We start from the raw sequence: 20,167 nt of genomic DNA, 5'->3' as shown, positions 1-20,167 counted from the left end.
TAAGCAAGCTTGTGTGTGTGCGCGTGCCCCCCCACCCTTCAGGAGTGTATATATAGTCTGTTTCTTACAGCTCTCTGGTAAATCCCACTGGTTTTCAACACATCTAATGGGACTCGTCTTCCCAGTGTCAATTCCCAGGGTTGGGAGTTCCAATATGTGGCTTATGCCCTTCAGTCCCCAGGGAGGATCTCCAAACCTATGATATCCCCTCCTTCTCTGTGCGCCTGCTAGTGGTGGTGGTCCCAGCCTGATCACTTCTCCCTTCCTACCAAAATCGATGTGTATCTTTCTTCACAGCCTTGGTCACAGAACTCTTTTTGCCAGTCTCCAGTTTGTTTGAGTGAGAGCTGCTCCGTATGTTGATGTATTTATGACTTGTTTGTAGGCTAGATGAGCTCTGCATCCTCTTGCTCTGCCATCTTAATCTCCATTGCATATATTCCCTCTTTTGCTGAATTTTTATAACATTCCTAAAAAGAAATAACCATGGAAATTGGGACTCGAGGCAATAGAATAGACTTGAGTTAATGAGATGATAATATTCTTTCACTTCCTATGGGCTTTGTCCCTGTTAATATCCACAGAGCAGGAAGCTTGCTGCTCATACAGCTAGACCTGCCTTAAACCAACTTCAGTGGAAACACTGACATCTAAATTAGTGGTTCTCAGCCTTAGCTACATAGTAGACTCACCTCGGGAATTTTTTAAACTCCTCATGCTGAGGAAACATATGATGTCTGCCATTTACTTGGAAGTGAATCATTAAAAAAGAAAAAAATAGTTCCCCCCCCCCACACACACACACAGAGGGAAACAAGAAAAGATACTGACAGAGGGAAAAGTTAATTTAAATAAAAAATTTTGGATGATATTTTTCCTGATTCAGGAATAGGTTCAGTAATGTTAGTTGTTGATTTGTAATGAGAGAGTTGGAAATAAGAGGAAAACCATGTCCAAAAACATACAATTTGGAGATTTGTGAGTAAATATTAATGATTTTATTCTCCCAAATGATCCTTTGCTTTAAAGCAAAAGATGCGAATAGTCATCTTTATGAGTTAGTTTTCAAATATACTTCAGCATTTTCTGTTAATTCAACTTTTGTAATTCTCTGTTGGTAAAACACAAGACTCTATGTCTTCTTCTTACACATTGACAACTATCCATATTCAAAAAGGCTTTTGAATGCTAGATACCACAATTCCTATAAAAGTGAAGTATATTACCCACAAAGTCTCATTCTTATATTCACAAGTCATGTTAATTTGGAGTTTCCAGGAACAATAGAAGCCAAATGAGTTACCTCAGTACATGTAAATGGCCATAGCCTACTTTTAGTTGTTAAAATAACTATTTTAGTTGAAATAGCTTTCTTTGCAACATTAGAAAAACTTAGGATTGCTTTTTACAAGTTTTAAGGATTTTCTGTGATTTTTCTGCAAAACTCATAACATGTTTATATAAATATATATATTTCATTAATGAGGATTCTTTTATTCTTCTGTCTTCTAGATAAAAGTTAAGCAGCTTGAAGAACAACTACATTCTTTTACTGAAACCAGTTCACAGAATGACCATCTACGCAAGTTGAATAAGGCACTAGAGGGCAAATATGCTCAGGTGTGTTTAAGAGCTACAAAACAGATTGCTCTTACATTGTTTTAATTACCTTCTAAGAAATCTCTGCCTTTCTCTCCACCTTACCATACTAGCGCAGAAAGATGAATATTCTCTCACTTAAGTTAACAAACATTTTTTAAACATCTACTATGTGCAAGTTGCCACTCAGCCAGCGAGGAATTCCTAAAGATGCCTAAAGCAGGATTGGGACCTTCAACCTGCTTATGCTATAACTGGCAGATTAGGAATGTACTCAGTAAACTTTATTCTGAGTAGAAGGTGATGCCTTTCAGAAACAAGCATAGATTGTGTATGAGCATCCATAGGGAGCATCATTATGACGGAAGTGTCAAGAATTGCTTTCATTGAGAATGTGGTTTTTCATTTTGAGCCTTAAAACTCTTGGCCAATGTGAAGAACAAGTATCTTTGGTTTTTGAATTATAGGCAAATGCATAACTCAGTGCCAACAAGAAACACCTGCAGCAGTCAAGCGCACTTGACAAACGGCTTACTTGTCAGCATGGTGGCTATCGAGACTGAAAATCTTTTGTAGATCACATAACATTTTAACAGATGAATAGAAAAAGACAAACAAGATATATAAAATATTTAGTGAAGAAAATAATCCAGGAATGCTTCTAAAAGAACGTGATTCCAATGATTTACAAATTTACTGTTATTTATTTTTTATTTTTAACACCCAGTATAAGCATGTGTAACTTCCGTGTCTATAACATTTATGTATGTGTATGCCTGGTAACCAAGGAACTAGAATGTGTCTTCAAATAGAATACTGCTAGGGTTCTAACCATCTGACTCTACTGGTAAAGGGTGCCTCATTAGATGTGCTTTGTTTCTTCACTAGGACATACTTTACACTGGTATTTTCTTCATTCTGAAGGCAAAGGAACACATTTTTAAGTATTTTTCCATCACAGCTTCATTCAGAACACTGTGTTGTTTCTTGTAGTAAAAGGGGCACTCATTGAAAAGTAACTCTAGGTTTAGGTGATTTCATTTCTTTTTAATTGATGATGCCTCCAAGAAGAAGGAAATCTCCAGAGAGGCCTGTACCTTCGAAATTCCTTGAAAGCTATAGGCCCCATGTAAACAATGTAAGGGAACGAACTTCAGTTGGTTTGCCCAGTGTTTCTCCAAACCCTGTGCGCCGTGTGACCTTTGCACCTAACCTGACTTCTGTGAGATCTTCTCAGGAGATTGGAGACTCTAGGATCTCTCTAAGGACTCTCTTGAATGCCATTAAAACCATGGAGGGAAAACTGGAAGGTAAAATAGACATTCTTGCCTCAAGACCCTTATTAAGTGATGAGTCATCAAATTTTCTTAAACGGGATTCGGTAAGTGAAGATGACAAATTAGATCTTAAGGATTTTTCCAATTTTTACAACAATGAAGAAAAGTAATAACAATCCAGAAAGATAATGTTTGGAGGTGTGACAACAAGAAAATTAGGTTCTTCACAAATAGGAGAACCTAATGTAGATTAAAACCATCATTCTGGCTATTGCAAACTTAATTTTTATTTTGGCCACAGAAATAACAGATTTCACTTAACAGTAACTGCTGAGATTTTTTTAAATCTAACTTTCATTTCTTAAAAGTCAATTTTAGTAATCTTAACATTTATCGTAAAATGTTTGGGTAAAGTCTAATTTTAAAATAGAAATACATAAATAGAAAGAAGCTCTAAGAACTTGAACACTGGAAAGTGTTTTCCAAAGAAAACTTACTAGAGTATTCATCTTTGTTTGATATTTAAAAATAGAAAGTAATATAGCTTGTCTTCTGGAGTTGACTACTATTTAAGTCCTTTCTGTAAGCACTTTTGCTAGTTGCTTCTTCATATTTATATATATCTTATAAAAACTGATAAAATTTTAAAAACTGTGTTCTTTCTAATGTACTTCTCTAGAATAAAATCCAGTAGGTTCTCAAAAACCTGTAAATTGGCATCCTTTGTACTATTCTTTTATCCTTACAGAAAAAGTTTTTTAAATGTTACAGCTTAAAAGTTATAAGGAAATGTTGAGGAAGATGTGGGGAAAAGGCATTCTTTGTTGCTGTTGGGAGTGTAAAATGGTACATCTTCCTGTAGAGTGCAATCTGGCAATATTTATCACTTTACCCCCACAGTTGTCTTCTAGGACTTTTTCCTACAGATGTACTAACTTGTATATAAGAAATGTTTACAAGGTTACTTTCTGAAGTATCGTTTGTTAATGGCAAAAGACTAGAAACAACAAAAATTCATCAGTAAGAGACTACCTAAATAAATCATGGTGTATCCATGGTTTGGAATACTGTTTGAAGAGTTTATATATATATAAATGGCTTTTTTTATATATTTATATATATATAAAATAAATAAATAATATACATATGTATTATTAGGTTAAAACAATCAAGGTTCAGAAAAGTATATGTAGTATTTTACTATTTATGTGCAAAGGGGGTGGGAGGATGAAGACTATATACATATGTCTTCACTTGTAATGCATAGAATATCTCTTAAACTGAATCATAACGAATTGACAACATTTTTGAGGAAGGAAACTGAGTGGCTGGGAGATTTTTCACTTAAGACTTTTGTACCTTAAGAATAATGTGAATGTGCTACCTATTAAGAATAGTTTTGTGAACATTTTATTTTCAGCAAAAGTAGAGAAAGGATGATCTTTTCAACAAATGGTGCTAAAGCATTTGGATATCCACATGCAAAAACAAAACAAACAAAATACCTTTGGTCCATACTCCTCACCATATATAAAAATTAACTCAAAATGGATCAGAGCCCTAAATGTAAAACCTAAACCTGTAAAATTTCTAGAAGAAAACATAGGAATAAATCTTTGTGATCTTGGATTACAAAAGATTTCTTAGATTTGACATCAAAAGCATGGTCCATAAAGGGAAAAAAATGAGAAATTGACAGGTTATGCTCTTCAAAGACATTGTTAAGAAAATGAGATAAGTTACAAGCTGGAGATAAAAATTGCAAATCAAATATCTGATAAAAGCCTTGTCTCCAGAATTTATTAAAAAGTCTCAAAACTTACTAAGAAGGAAACAATCTAATAAAAAAAATAGGCAAAGTGTTTGAACAGATATTTCACCAAAAAAGATATACAGATGATAAGTAAACACTTGAAAAGATGTTAAACATCCATCAGTAGGTTTAATGCAAATTAAAACCACAAGGAGATACTACCACACACTATTAGAATGTTTCAAGGTGAAAAATTGATCATACCAAATGTTAGTGAGGATGTGGAGCAACTGGAACTGTCCTGCACTGTGGAAAGGAATGTAAAATTATACAACCACTTTGCAAGATCGTTTAGTAGTTTCTTTAAAAGTGAAACATGCAACAAACAACCTAATCCCAAAATGGGCAGAAAACCTAAACAAGCAATTCTCCAATGAAGATGTACAGGTGGCCAATAGACACATGAAAAAATGTTCAATATCACTAATTATCAGAGAAGTGCAAATCAGAACTACAATGAGGTATCACCTCACATCAGTCAGCATGGCCATCATTAAAAATGATAAATTATCCACAAATGATAAATGCTGGAGAGGGTGTGGAGAAAGGGAGCCCTCTTACACTACTGGTGGGAATGCAGTTTGGTGCAGCCATTATGGAAAACAGTATGGAGAGTCCTCAAAACACTAAAAATAGACTTACCATGTGATCCAGCAATCCCGCTCAAATGTCCAGAGGGAACTCTAATTCAAAAAGATACATGCACCCAATGTTCATAGCAGCACTATATACAATAGCCAAGACCTGGAAACAACCTAAATGTCCATCGACAGATGACTGGATAAAGAAGTTGTGGTATATTTGTACAATGGAATATTAAGCTGTAATAAAAAGAATAAAATAATGCCATTTGCAACAACATAGATGGACCTGGAGATTGTCATTCTAAGCCAGAAAGAGAAAGAAAAATACCATATATCACTCATATGTGGAATCTAAAAAAAAAAAAGACAGAAATGAACTTATTTACAAAACAAACAGAATCACAGATATAGAAAACAAACTTACGGTAACCAGGGGGAGAAGAGGGTGGGAAGGGGTAAACTGGGAGTTCGAGATTTGTAGATACTAACTTCTATATATAAAATAGATAAACAACATGTTTGTTCTGTATAGCACAGGGAACTATATTCAATGTCTTGTGGTAACCTATAATGAAAAAGAATATGAAAAGGAATATATGTATGTATATGTATGACTGAAACATTAGGCTGTACACCAGAAATTGACACATTGTAAACTGACTATACTTCAATTAAAAGAAGTGAAGAATGCTCCTACTGTATAACCCAGCCATTCCACTCCTAAGTACTTACCAAAGATGAATGGAAGCATATGTCTACACAAAGATTTGTACACAACTGTTCAGAGCAGCTCTATCTCTAATAGCTTAAAACTGGAACAACTCAGGAATCCATCAGGTAACTGTATAATAGAATACTGTTCAGCAACAGAAAGGACTGAATTGTTGATAGATGCAGAAGATTGAATTTCAAAATAATTGTGCTGCATGAAAGAAACCATTCAAAAATGAGTACATAAAATATGATTTACTTTATATAAAATTGTAGAAAATTAAACATTTATTTCGACAGAAAACAGATCAGTGGTTGCATTGGCTAGGATGTGTAGAAACGGAAAGGGAGATTACAAAGGAGCATGAGGGAATTTTGGGATGATGGAAATGTTTATTTTGACTATGGTTTCAAGAGTTTGTATATCAAAATTGTACACTTTCAATATACATAGCTGCTTATATGTCAGTTATACCTCAGTAATGCTGTTTAAAAAATAACGTGTATTACTTATATAAAAATTAATTGTATTAAAATGTTTAAAGTAGCATTCTTGAAATGACAAAAGCAATAGAGTTTACTATTTCATGGTTGCCATGGCTTTACGGGGAAGGGCGTGAACACAAAGAAGTAGCACAGGTGAATTCTGTGGAAATGAGGCAGTTCTGTGTCTTGCTTGTGGTGGTGTTCACAGGAATATGTGGATGGGATCAAATTGCTTAGAGCTGTGTGCATATGTGCATATACAGATGAATGCAGGTTTTTTTTTTTAAAGTTCTGAAAACTGTAAGTTCCATAATCCAGTTAATCTAATAGTCATGTACCAAAGTCAATTTCCTGGTTTTGATGTTAAACTACAGTAATATAAGATGTCACCATTAGAAGCAGAGTGAAGAGTACAGGGACTACACACTAATTTTGTAACATCTTGTGAGTCTATAATTATTTCAAAATAAAACATTTTTAAAAGGTAGTTTTTAAAACAGTATGTCATCTGAAGTGATTGTGTAGATATACTTTTTAGTATAACACTTTGTGTTTCAGGGATATAAAACTGTACTTCTCATTAGGATTCATTTTTCTGTGATACTATTAAGTACTTATTCATCTCTGCTTTTATTAATTTGTACATTGACATTATATTTTCAAATTCCAAATATGACAATCATGTGATAATCATGATAATCAGTTTCTCCCCCATTTTTCCTCTTACCTTCACAGTCTTATCTCCCATCTCCCTCATTCTCTGCTTCATGGAGATTGACATATATTAGAGATTTGCCCATGTTTATTCACACAGATTTTTTTTTGCTTTGCAAGTTTTCTTTAAGGGAAAAACAGCTAAAGCTGGTTTTATTTATAATAGTGGATAAGCATATTTAATTAAACATTTTAAGTTTGGTTTCTAAATTGCTATGTCTTACTCTAATTGCTGATTTATTGTGCTTTGAAAAGTCATTTATCATTTCTTTTTCTCTACTAAGGTGAAATCCATTCTTGAAAAGAATGAAGAGGAGCTCTCACGAGCAGTGAAGGGTCGTGATGCAGCGCTGAAAGAGAGTCAGAAGTTGAAAGGGGACCTCGAGGCTTTGGAGGACAGGGAGAACAAGAAGGCATGGCATCAGTCCTTCCTGCAGTCAGTTACTGAGATGAAGCGCTTCCAAAACCTCCATGAGCCATGTTCTCTCATTTCTTGTTTCCTTTAGTTAAAAAGAATGAGGATGAATCAGAGGAATATTTTTTTTTCCTAAAGAAAAAACTTTAGAAGAGCTTTAAAATATTTCCCTTAAAAATGCATAATTTAACTCCCTTTTTTTTTTCTTATTGTTTTAAAATAACCAAAAGAAAAAGTGATTTTTTTCTGTTGAAACACATCTGATCTTGGTGATAACCACCTACTTATCTTTTATTAATGTGGTATAACACTGCCATGATTTTATGTTAAATCACCAAATGCTTTCTGCTTAACCGTGTGTGTGCTTGGTGGTAAGGGAGGTCACATCCCAAACTTCTCCTACAGCAGGTGCTAGGTTTGGCCTCTGAAGAGGGCTGTGAGTTGCATCATTCATCAGCAGCTTCCACTTTCTCTTATGGCCTTTTTCCTGAGATAATTCTAATGGGCTTTGGATGTGTTACCTTCTTCTGCCCCTACCATAAGGTAGCTGAGCAGGGCCAGCACGGGCCAGCTTGGGAACCTAGACCCAAACAGCTGTCGATCCCAATGTCTCTGGTTAATATATGTGCTGGGACATGGCAAGAGTTAGGAAACACTGCAGAGTTCTAGGATCCAGGGTCTCGTGTTCTTTTTCTCAAAGACATAATAACTTAAAATAGAAAGAAAATACTTTAATTATTCTTCTTAGCTCTCTACCAGGCGGGGTTTCCATGCTCTTTCCTAGAAGTAACGGGATTTAGCAGCAGCAGAATAACCAGAAAGGATCAAGTATCTTTGTCTTGTTTCATTTTCTATTAGGCTGGGGAACTTTCAGCGACAACTGGCAGAGGCTAAAGAAGACAACTGCAAAGTTACAATCATGTTGGAGAATGTGTTGGCTTCTCACAGTAAGATGCAAGGTGCTCTGGAAAAAGTGCAAATAGAGCTTGGACGGAGGGATTCAGAGATTGCAGGCCTCAAGAAAGAAAGGTACCAGAGATGATTTTTTTCTGTCTTTGTACTTGTATTTTTCTGCTGCATTGCAGCAAGGAACGAGGTGCAGTCAAGAAACAGTCACTTTATATTGCTTCCTCTGTGGAAGAATTAGTCAAATGATATTTAAAGAACTAGCAATTCGGGGAAAATCTGGAATTAGAAATAAACATAATTTTCGAAAATTCAAAATTTTCATATTTTGTAGTGATGTAAATGAGTGTGCATTCTAGAAATTCATGTATATTGCTGTTTTATCCTTACACCATTTAAACCTGCCCTAGGGTCTACAGAATAATGGTTGAGATAATTGAAGCTAAGTGTCTACTTTAGTTTGAATTAATTATTTATTAGTATCCTATTTAAAGATTAGTAACTATTTTAGATGAATCATCCTAAGAACTACTTCTAGCCATGATTTATAAGTAAATTCTTTTGAATGTTTCAAAAACTTCATAAAAGTTTCCCTTTTAGGTTAATTTTAATAAGTCCTCTAATATACACTGTCATGCATGTATTGGTGGTGCATACTGCCTCTATGTTATAACAGAACAAGTGACTTTTACTCTTCATTGTGCTTATTTTTCACGTTATGTATGTGTATTACCTCTGAACTTAAAAAAAAGTAAATGGGATGGTATTAAAAATAGTTTATTATTCACAATAAAATTCTAGGTAAACAGCAAAAATCTCAACAGCAAACCAGTCCACTTAGAGGCATGATATAGTTTTGTACTAGTGATAAATCTACAGTATAAAATTACTAGTCCATAAGTTAGTCATTAACATGTATGATAGCTTAATTATTTAGCCAAATTAAATCATAGCTAGGACAAATTTCTAATCCCTAGGAGCCTTAGTATCTTAACCTGAAACTGCGGCTAATTGTCAGCTGCCAACTCTCAGATATTCTGAGCATCTGTAACCCACTCACTACACGTGCCATTTGGGCTTCCTGGAAGAAGGACACCCTGTATCTCCCAATGGTATCATTCCTAGATGGCTCTTTCCTGTCGTTCTCTCTGTGCTTCCTGTTTGTAGGGCTCTAAATCAACAGCGGGTGCAGAAGCTGGAAGCAGAAGTGGACCAGTGGCAGGCCAGGATGCTTGTCATAGATGCTCAGCACAACAGTGAGGTAGAGGCTGGGTTGTTTGGTTTGTTTTTTTTTTTTGCTTTTTTTTTTTTGGTGGGGGAGTGTTAATTAGGTTATTTATTTATTTTAATGGAGGTACTGGGGATTGAACCCAGGACCTTGTGTATGCTAAGCACGCACTCTATGACTGAGCTGTACCCTCCCCCTACATCTGGTTTTTATAAACGATAATGTTATTTTTTATTTTATTGGGATATTGCTGTTTTGGAAAAATGGAGTAAAACAATCAGGTAAATTTCCTTTCCATTTAAGTCTGAGTTTTGGACAGTCCAAAAATTTGGACATATTTACAAATGGGAGATGGCTCAACAGTCTTACAAAGAGTCATTGACTGGCAAACTAGGACCATAAGTATGCCTGATTCTCTTCGTCTTGTATGGTCTATATTCTTTTCATGTATTAATGCATAAATGATTACAGAAGTTAAGGGGCTTAGAGAGTAACTTATAACTTCAGTCAGAAGTAGCTAGACTGACCCCACTAAATAGGGAGACACATCCTCACAGGTGTATGCACACAGGATCATGTATCTGCACATAGGCACATGTATAAAATACAAGGGATATTTCATATGAGTAAGCTTTTTCAGAAAGGATATACAAGGGACAGTTGCCCGTTCTTACCACTCTAGGCGGTGAGACCAGAGGGTCATAGAATCAGGAAAGGAAATTTAACTAGTTTAAATTTTCAGAAAATAGGATGAATGCATTTGGTTCTATTTCCCAAAGTGGTCTAGTGACCAATGGAGCATACCCTTTCCGTCACTTTCTAAGAGTCTCCTAAGCACTGTGTGTAATAAGTTCTCACATACAAAGAGTGATATACAGTGTTTGTGGACTTCTTGCATCTGTTACAGTGGAATTAAACTCTGCTTTCTTCTTTCTTTCAGATGGAGCCTCTACAGAAAGCTCTAGATGTAGCTAGAGAAGACAACAGGAAACTGGCCATGAGCCTGGAGCAAGCTCTCCAGACAAATAATCATCTGCAAACAAAGCTTGATCATGTTCAAGAGAAATTGGAAAGCAAAGAACTCGAGAGACAGAATTTGGAAACCTTCAGGTAAGGGCAGTATAGTCACAGTGAGATTAGGAGAGAACCTCTGGGAGAGTGAGTCTGGCTTATTCACAGAAACCAGTTCAGCCCTTTTCCCTACTTTGCACTGGTGCTCCTAGCAGAGTCGTGTGAAGGAAGCCGGCTGGGGTACACACACTCATCTGTATCTCTTTTTTAAGCTCTTCCCTCGTCTAATGTCAATCTCCTTCTGTACAGTGAAGGTGAAACCAAGTTGGGACACTTGCTTTTAAAGTACACATAAATTTTTGATAGAAAAGTTTTGGCAGAAACATGTATGATTTGGAAAAGGTAACAGCAGCCTGGATGGGAGTTACCCCTTCAGGAGTGGAATGATTCCATCTAACCAGATGCTGAATCATTCATTGTTTTCAGTTTTGGCCTGAGATGAGTTAGGTCAGACCCATCAAGTTCAGGTCGAAGCCAGTAAAGTGCTTTCTTAAACTGTATCTAGATAAATATGATTTAGGTATTAATAACATTCCATGAAAATTTATACCCAAGGGAAATGCATCAGGCACATGGATCTTTTTTCAGGTGGTGAGCATATTGATACAGCAGACAGGTAAAAGCTAAAGCAGAGAAGATATTTTTCATATTTTTGATCTGTACACGTTTTATGTTCTGGTGAAACGTTGCTGGCTCAAGGCTACTCAATATTGGTTAAGGCAAGAGTGTGTGTTTCACTCTTTGGGTAGATCTCTTTATACTGAATAACTTCTTGTTTTTTAATGCTATAGGCAAATGCTTATATTTTCTTCTGTTAATGACTTCCAGATCAGCGAGTTCACCTGGTGACTGATCTGCTCTCATTTATAAATCACACAGCTTTGGACAGTTGCCCATTCTTACCTCCTAAGATGATTTCTAAAGGTGGTTTATCATCTTTTTCAAAACAGAGAACGGATGAATGAAGAATCCAAAATGGAAGCCGAGTTGCATGCTGAACGCATAGATGCTCTAAGAAAGCAGTTTCAAACTGAGAGAGAAACTGCAAAGAAAGCAGCACAACGGGAAATGACTGAGGTATGGAGGCAAGTGACAAAAACATCTCTCTCTTCTCTAGGTGAATGAATGCCTTTGGAGAGGAGAACCAGTTACGGAATTTCTGAGAATGGCTGTGGTTCTTTGGCTCTTCCAATCCTCCCCCTTCCCCAGCAAGCCAGATGCATCTCTCTGCTATCTGTAAATCAACACACAAAAAAGTTTCTGATATACAGTTATCTGCCCAGCAAAGGAAGAGACTGCTGTCTGATAGATACCAAATCACCTGTCTCCTTAGTTCACGTAGCTAGCATCCATCATGCCTCTGCCTTCTCCTGCGAGGCACGTGTAAAAGCAGCAATAGTGGTACTATTTACATAATAGTTGTAAATTGCAAGTCTGACCCAGTAAAATTACCCCTGTAATTACAATTGCAAATTTTGTAAAATTTTGTAAATTGCAAAATCACTATATAAATATTAGCAAGATAAAAACATTCTGTGGGAAACAAAAAGGTGCGCCTAAACTAAAGGTACCTTCAGTCAGACTTGTTCAGAATATTTAAAGTTTAAATCCTTTTAACAAGGATCAGTGAAAATTGTGAACTTGTGCAGGAGACCAAGGGAATAGTAAGTGATGTTTTAAGCAGCTAGCAGCAGGGTGGGCTCATGGTGCACTAGGAGCCCCTAGTTCTGCCTCTTACTAGTGCAGTGCCAAGGCTAAGCCCGCACAAGGGCTGAGCAGTTTAGAAAGAAGGAGAAAGGCAAGAGGGGGGACTCACCCACCAGTGGCTTGTACCTGCCGTCACAGTTGGAGACAGGAGACTTAGCTGATGTCGCTGAAGCATCCTGGTCTCAGAGGCAGGCTCAGGAGAAAGGAGACACAAAACAAGTCTGCAAGTTAGGCCCAGAAATAGAGACCACAGAGAGCAGGAGGAGCGTGCTGCTTAGGGGCAGGACTTCCTAGCGCTTTTACCGGCTGAACTGGCCTCTCCCTCTTACTGTCTGGGTCTAATCAGGAGACAGGGTCCTGGGTGTCTCAAGGCACCAGATGACCAGTCCTTATGTGTGCCTTCCCCGGTGAGACACATAGTCCCCCTGACCCAGGGACAATATATGTGGTAGCAAGGAGTCAAAGGCTAGAGGTATTTAGAAGAGATGCTCCATGTGTGCGTTCACCACTGCAGGCCAGGGCGTCACTCTCCTTTGTCAGACTGAGGTTCAGAGCCTGCTGAGAGTGGCCCAGCCAGAGTTCCTCAATCCTCAGCAAGAATTAGGAGAAGGCCCAAATGCTAGGGAGTGGCAGAAAAGTGTGAGAGAGAACAAAGCAGGAAGGGGAAGAGGGAAGCCTGCCCTGACAGACGATGATCTGACCTCCTAAAAGGAGCATCCGATCAAGCCAAGGGGAGAGGCTCCCATAGGAAGGGGAGGGGAGAGAGAGAAAGAAGGTGAGAGAAAGGGAGACCCACCCAAAGGGCTCCCCGTACTTTGAGGGTCCCCCTATGTTTTGGGGTCCCCCACAGGCCACCAAATGTTGGGGGACACACAGAGGCAGAAACAGGTACACTGCTGGAGGCAACAGCGGCCACACAGACGAGAGGAGCCTTTGTGAGCCACCAGGTGTGAATGTGCAGGGTCTTTTATTGTGGAAGGGGCTATGAGCACAAAGGGATATTGGCTGTAAGTGAGGGAAGGGACTTTGGTATGCAGAAGGTTAGTGGATTTATGACTCCAGTAAGACAGAGACATGAGCGACAAAGCACGGCAGTGGGATTTATGACTCCGATGGGGAGATGTGGGCTGTGACGAGTCGGCCTGAGCTACGGTAAGGCCAGCCTTACTGTATTAAGCATCAGGGCTGTTAATTCTGCTAAGGCAAACACCTGTCAGGACTTCGTCTTCTGAAGAGGAGCGAGTGGATGCCTAAGGGCTGGAAGTCTGGGGGCCACAGGGCATCGGCAGGCACCAGCTGGCCCTGCGTTTAGCAGTGTGTAAACTTACTGTCTATGCACATGACTAAACTTCTGAGTCTGTTTCCTCCATCCTAAAATGGAGATCATCACGATGTTTCAGGGTTGTTTTGAGGGTTAAATTGGAATATATGTAAAGTAATTACCATAGTGCATAAACATAAGTACGAAGCAGGTAAGTTTTTTTAGGGTTTACGCAGTTTTGACAAAGCTGTGATTGAGGTAACAGTGGAATATCTCAGAGGAAGTGAGCTGAGTAGTAATGAAAGGCTGACCCTGTAGTGTGGTGTTAGGATCTGAAGGAATGAGCTAATGTAGAGAAAAGAGGTACAAATAATTTGGACCTTTTTCTTTGACACGTTAAACACTTACCAGCCATAGGAGAATGCCACATTCCTGTCTTCTCCATTTTCAGCTGCCTCTTCTTCCTAAAAATTAAGTGGCACTGATTTAAGGGCACATGAGGAGAAGTGGAACCCTGTAAGGTGATTTAAGTAATGTTAAAAGATAAACTGAGGAATATTAAAATTTTAACGGTCATTCGAACAAAAATCAATTTGAATCGGGCAGTATGCAGTTGATTCCAAGCAGAAAGGAGCTCCAAGGAGCCTTACAAAATGGAAGGCTTTCTATAGGCAGAACAAAGCAGTTACACTAGGCAAAAAAGCGGATTGGTTATTGCCAGCTTACTTCCTCTAGGGGATGACAGAGGTCAGCCAGGCAGATTATCCGATGCATGCTGATCAGTCAGGCAATTCCTGATTAACTGGTTTAAGAGTCCATTTCTGGGAGAGCCAAAACTGTAATTTTACAGTTTCAGTTTGGTTGACAGAAAATTATGAAAATCTCTTAATGATTCTCCACAAATCTACTTATTGCCTCACTTACCCTCCTTTTTAAAAGGTCCAAAAAGAATGAAATACAGGGACCCAGCTAAACATAAACTTCTCTTCCTGAGTAGAAGGTAAAAATGCTCTGATGTTCCCTCTGTGTTCCACAGCTGAAGAAAGCCCTTGACGAAGCCAACTTCAGATCAGTGGAAGTGTCCCGGACCAACCGAGAGCTGCGGCAGAAACTCACAGAGCTGGAAAAGATGCTGAACAGCAGCAAGGAGAAAATAAAGACTCAAAAGGCTCAAATTAAGCTCCACTTGTCGGCTAAGACGAATAATGCTCAAAATATAGAGAGGATGAAGGTTGTATGAGAAACCCCAAGTCTCCCCTCACTTCCCTGGTATCTGATGAGGATCCTGGCGGGCAGGGGTGTCCAGGGAATATGGTTTCGGAGCACTAACACTACCATGTGTTCCCTGGGAATTTCAGCCACACCTGGGAAGTGGGCAGATTGCCTTGGTGGGGCGGGGTAAGGGGGAACACTGTTTTTCCAGCAGAGATACTGCTGCATCAGTGTTGTCTTTCTCATTAGCTGCCAGTGTCACATTCTGGCTCCCCATCTGTCTCCTCCACAGTGACTGTACAGGGCTTTGCTCTTGCAGGGTCAGTGGGCTGGAAGAGGAGAACCCAGCAAGAGCTGATAACTGGGTCTTGTGTGGGATTCCTTCTGTCATCCTTCCCGTCATTCTGCAGGCAAAAGAGCAAGTCAGGTTTTTCCACTGATCATCTTTCTATGTTATTTCCACATTTACTTTCAGCAAATAGAAACAGAATTGAGGCAAATGGAGATCATTAAGGATCAATATCAGAAGAAAAACTATGAACAGGTAGATGATTTCCACACACGCTGTTTACCATTCGCGTAAAATCCCAACCTTGGACAGGTTCACCCACTGTCTCCCTCTTTGTGCCCTATCAGTCCCTGAGTATCCAGAAATTTGTATCTGAAATGACTAACCTCCAGAAGGAGATGCAGCTGTTGGCCAAGAGCCAGTATGACACCTCAGCACGGAATAAACAGCAAGAGCTGTGCCTCGAGGCAGAGCGGAAAGTACGGCAGGAGCTGGAGAACCGGTGCCAGGTACGGGCCTTCCTCAGCTTCATCTCAGGCTGTCAGCAGGTGCCATGTGCAGAACCCAGCATGAGGGCACCCAGGTTTTCCAGGTTCTGTAGAAGAAAACCGGTTTACAAGTTGTTCATCTTAGCTGAGCCCTTAGGGTCGTGTCTGGGAAGAAGCCTGTAGTTTTGAATGTGGTGCATCATCTTCACTTTCAGTTTAAAAATGAGTATCATCCTTATTGAAGAGCAGCTAAATCTCACATATGCAGAATACTAACGAAGTGAGACTCAGAATACTAGGTGAGACTTCTGAATTTCACAGTTTTTCAGTCTTTTATACCCCTTGGTTCTTCCCTGTAGCTCATATACATCTGTTGTCATTACAAGACTTTTAGCTATTCCCAACCTAATGAAAAGCACATTTTATCACCAAAAAGGGACTTCAAGAGATCATCTAGTTCTTGCCTTTCAACAGAGATTGTCTGCTACAAAAGGTACCCCCCTAATCTGGAAAGAGATGTGAATCACCTTGTCTCAGGAGAATCCATAAGTCAAAGTCAAAATCTATAACTGTATACACATATGTATACTGTAGGTTAAACTCAAAGTAACAGTTTTTATCTTGTAGTTTGGTAGCACCTGGAGTTAGAAACTACCCCATCAGGTTTTCCTAACTCGGTTGCTCATTTATTACAACGTTGAGACTCTGTTCCATATGTAATACACAGAGTTTGTAAAAAATCATTTTCAGGAATTGGAAGAAACTGTCAGACACCTGAAGAAATGTAAAGAGGCAACAGAGAATAAACTGAAAGAAGCCAGTGTGGAATCAGAACAGGTAAGTCAGACCCACGGACATAAGGACTTAGACAAGCTTCCTCAGACACAACAACCCTGAACCACAGAAGTCAGGGTACAATCCTTCATTAACACGGTTGTCAGGAGTACAAAGGGCAAGAACCAATAACCTGCTCAGCATGGCCTCCGTTATAAAGAACAGATAGTTTCAGGTCAAGGTTTTGTGCCTTGATGAGAGATCACAGTAGCTGAAGTATTGACTAACCCTGATGTCCAGGTCCCTACCACTAAATACAAGAAGGGAAGACCAGAAGGTGCATGGGTTTTAATGCATTATTGTTTGATATGAACTAAGAAAAGTGGGACTCTGTTCCATCAATAACCAGAAGTATAAAGTAGGCCCTATCAATGAATTTGATTTCTCTGTTCTAATATCTTATATTGGCCTTTTTGAAGGTATTTAAAATGATAAGTTTTTAGAGCTAGAAAAGATCCTTCAAATTATCAGTCTATCACAACCAGCCCTTATTAGCCAGATAAGGAAACAGAGATCCTTAGGCTAAAGGTATCACAGTGACATTGCTGCCAGTTTGTCCCTTTTATAGACATTACATTATATTAACAATATGACTGTCAGAATGGTATATTTAAAGGAATTTGGACTCTGACAAACATAAGTTTGCCAACTGTGACCTTAAGGAACATTTAAAACTTTCTTTAACTTACCAGTTCCCACATTCATAAGTCAGGAAGCTGTTACCTCCTACTGTTTTCTGAAAGATGGCTCAGAATTTCAATAAACGTTAGTTCCCTTCTCGTTCACCATACAAGATGAGACATGACATACAATGTCACTTCAGGCACCTTTTCCTCCACTTTTGATAGTGCTGGAGGAAAGTGGGGCTTGGTTTAGGAGGGTGGGAGTGTCTCTGTCATCAGGATGCACAAACAGAAATTATTTTAGCTTTGTAGCTCTCTAAAAGGTAAATGACAAGGGTAGTGCTATTTTCTTATCTCAGTATTTGGTACCCACGCCGTGACCTGGTTTGTACGGGACAAGAACATGGTAGCACAGATTTATTAAGGACCAGTTATACGGCAGGCGCCATACTAGGTGATGGAGATACAAGGTGAACAAGGCAGGTGAAGCCTCTGCTCTCACTCTTGCCTTCTCCCAGGCAAGAGAGAAATACCCACACGCTCAGACCTCAGTGTCAAAACACAAAAATGCTGTCCATGAAACATAAGCAGAGGAAACAGTCATTTTACTTTTTATTCTAGAAGATACGTTCTAGAGCTGTTTTGAAGCAACCTTTCTATAAAATAAAAACCTGTTGGCTCTACCTTCAAAATACCAAAGTATCCCTAATACTTAGAAAAGTGCCCGGCATATGTAGGCACTCCGTAAATATTTGTCAAGCAAGTGAATACTAATTCCAGATCATCTTCAAAGGCAGACTGTTAGAGGGACTTGCAGTTTGTTTTCAAGTTTAACAAAGGGGATTTGAAAGTTTGTGTTTGAGCTAAAATATAAGATATTTTGATAAAGGAAATAAAAATACAACTTACACTAAACTAGTCCAGGTTATTTATTTATTTTTTTTTTACTAATTCATTCTATTACTGTCACAGCACAAGAGAAAAATGTAGCCTTTATACAGTTTAGGAACTTTGGAGGAGGAGTCTTAGCATAAATCAAAATATGGTTAAGTAAATCTACCTCGTTCATTTTCAATGCCATCTTGTACTTTCATTCCTCTCTCACCTCAGTTCACATCCAGGAAATATTAACAAATGCATGAAAAGCAACAGGCTTGCATGCATTCATAAACTCCCCATTCAGAAATTATTCTCTCATCTGTAGGATGTGTATTATGAAATAGTTTGCAAAGACCATACAGTCAGAATCTGAGTCTTAACATCTGAGTAAAAAGTCTCTTGAACTAATACACAAAAAACTTATAACTGTTTCTTTGTTGTAATTTAATGACAACGCATACATGTTAGATAACAGCTAACCTGGAAGAAGCTCACCGCTGGTTCAAGTGCAGGTTCGATGGCCTACAGCTGGAGCTGACAAAAAACCGGCTGCAGAGGCTTCCCCGGGAGGACAGGTGGCGGGAAGAGGTAGAGTATTTGACCGTCTTAAGCAATTCTGGATTCCTTCTTTCTCAGACTGCTAATTACACAAGTGCCGTCTTCTTCCAGCTACTCTCTCCTAATCTGTAGATTTCTTTAAAACTACTGCTTAGAAAACCAATTTACTGAATTTCTTTCTTAAAAGTTCTAACTCTCCCAAGCTGTCTAGATTAGAACCATCTACCCTGATAAAAAAAAATGATATTCATAAAGGCAATATAAGTCCTCATCTCCACAGTTATTTTTTAACAGTTTGGGGTGTTTTCTTTCCAGCAGGACCAAGATAAAAGGCACGACGGCATGTCCAGCCAGTCTGCTCTACATCGATGGGAGAATAAACAGAATCTTAGACTTGTGCCCAAGAAGTGTCCTTCTGAACTAGAGAGAAAGTGATGTCCTTGACAGAGGAGCTTTTTCACTTTCAACAGCTACATCACCAGGATTCCCCAAGCCCAGCAACCAGCACTGGCCTGTTTCCACAGTCATCAGAACATGAAGTCTTTGATGTGGGCTGAAGATTTTGGACCTGAGTTTATCCTTTTATGAACTCTTTGATTTCAATACAGAACCACCCCATCTTTTTTGTCCCTTTCCCCATTTTTCCACCCAATAAATTTATATTAATGTGTTATATGATAGGAGACAGTGTTGCATGATACTTGGCTATTTTTCTAGGTAATTCTTATCAAAAAGCATTTAGTGAGGTACTGGATGATACAGCAGCTAAATGATATGATGCTTTATTTCAGAGAAACGTCCTGGTCTAACATCTAGCAGATAATCCCTGGAAATACAGTCACCTGGAAAATGGTAAAACCTCTCCCACTGTCTTGTAAACGAACATACACCCTTCTATGCTCGGTAACTACCAGCACACCTTTAATAAGAACTTCTCTCTGTTCTTACATAAGGTATCTCAGAGACTGTGTGTGCAGCTTCCTTGGACATTTACAAAGAAGTTCACTGACCTCTGCTCCGGGAGATTATGCCTGACCAGTTATGCCCCCCTTACTATATAGTCAGCAATAAATTCAGCTCTGTCTTTTAAGATACTGAGTGGTGGATTATGTAATTCAGACTTTATGTAAACATAATACCTGGCTTAACTGAACTGAAGCTGGTGGCAGTATTAGGACCTAAGTCAAGTGAGCAATTATGAAATTGGAGTAAATATCAAATATAAGACTCTAGAGGTTGATGAGCCCACCACTCAATATCCGATTTAAAAAAAAACACACACAGCTGAATTCATTGCTTGCTGTGGTAGGCGAGCGCTTTGCTGGTCAGAGTCCTCCCTGATCAGAGCAAACTGCTCGTCTTCTGTAGGGTTCTGAGGAAGCCTGGAGTTCCAGTATTGGGAGACTTTCATGGGCTTAAGTGGGTTGACGACATCTGTAGACGTGTACTTACTTGGGTCAGGCTTGTGTGGATTAGCTGGCATTCAGAAGCAAATTCACTAGTGTGTCCACT

The 20,167-nt window shown here is 38.7% G+C and overlaps 1 protein-coding gene and 1 long non-coding RNA gene across 2 annotated transcripts in view; one reads left to right on the top strand and one right to left on the bottom strand.

Annotated features, from left to right (window-relative positions):
• Positions 1–19,333, top strand: part of CCDC150 (coiled-coil domain containing 150) — a 58,724-nt gene extending 39,391 nt beyond the window's left edge. Inside the window, 12 exon segments of the mRNA XM_032480135.1 lie at positions 1,513–1,620; positions 7,469–7,598; positions 8,460–8,628; positions 9,673–9,766; positions 10,674–10,843; positions 11,755–11,881; positions 14,809–15,003; positions 15,460–15,528; positions 15,621–15,782; positions 16,512–16,598; positions 18,566–18,685; positions 18,974–19,333. Of these exon segments, the coding sequence (XP_032336026.1) occupies positions 1,513–1,620; positions 7,469–7,598; positions 8,460–8,628; positions 9,673–9,766; positions 10,674–10,843; positions 11,755–11,881; positions 14,809–15,003; positions 15,460–15,528; positions 15,621–15,782; positions 16,512–16,598; positions 18,566–18,685; positions 18,974–19,090 (1,548 nt within the window). The 3' untranslated portion in view covers positions 19,091–19,333.
• LOC106730284 lies at positions 7,548–14,875 on the bottom strand. The gene is made up of 5 exons (XR_001366742.2): positions 14,697–14,875; positions 14,181–14,236; positions 12,621–12,704; positions 11,708–11,846; positions 7,548–7,684 (listed from the first exon to the last, which is right to left on the bottom strand). It is a non-coding gene; the product is annotated as an uncharacterized LOC106730284 (long non-coding RNA).
• Positions 19,334–20,167: the final 834 nt, after the last annotated feature.

This window comes from Camelus ferus, chromosome 5, assembly GCF_009834535.1.
Source record: "Camelus ferus isolate YT-003-E chromosome 5, BCGSAC_Cfer_1.0, whole genome shotgun sequence".
In the NCBI taxonomy this organism is placed as follows: domain Eukaryota; kingdom Metazoa; phylum Chordata; class Mammalia; order Artiodactyla; family Camelidae; genus Camelus; species Camelus ferus.
This window is presented reverse-complemented; position numbering and strand designations above follow the sequence as displayed.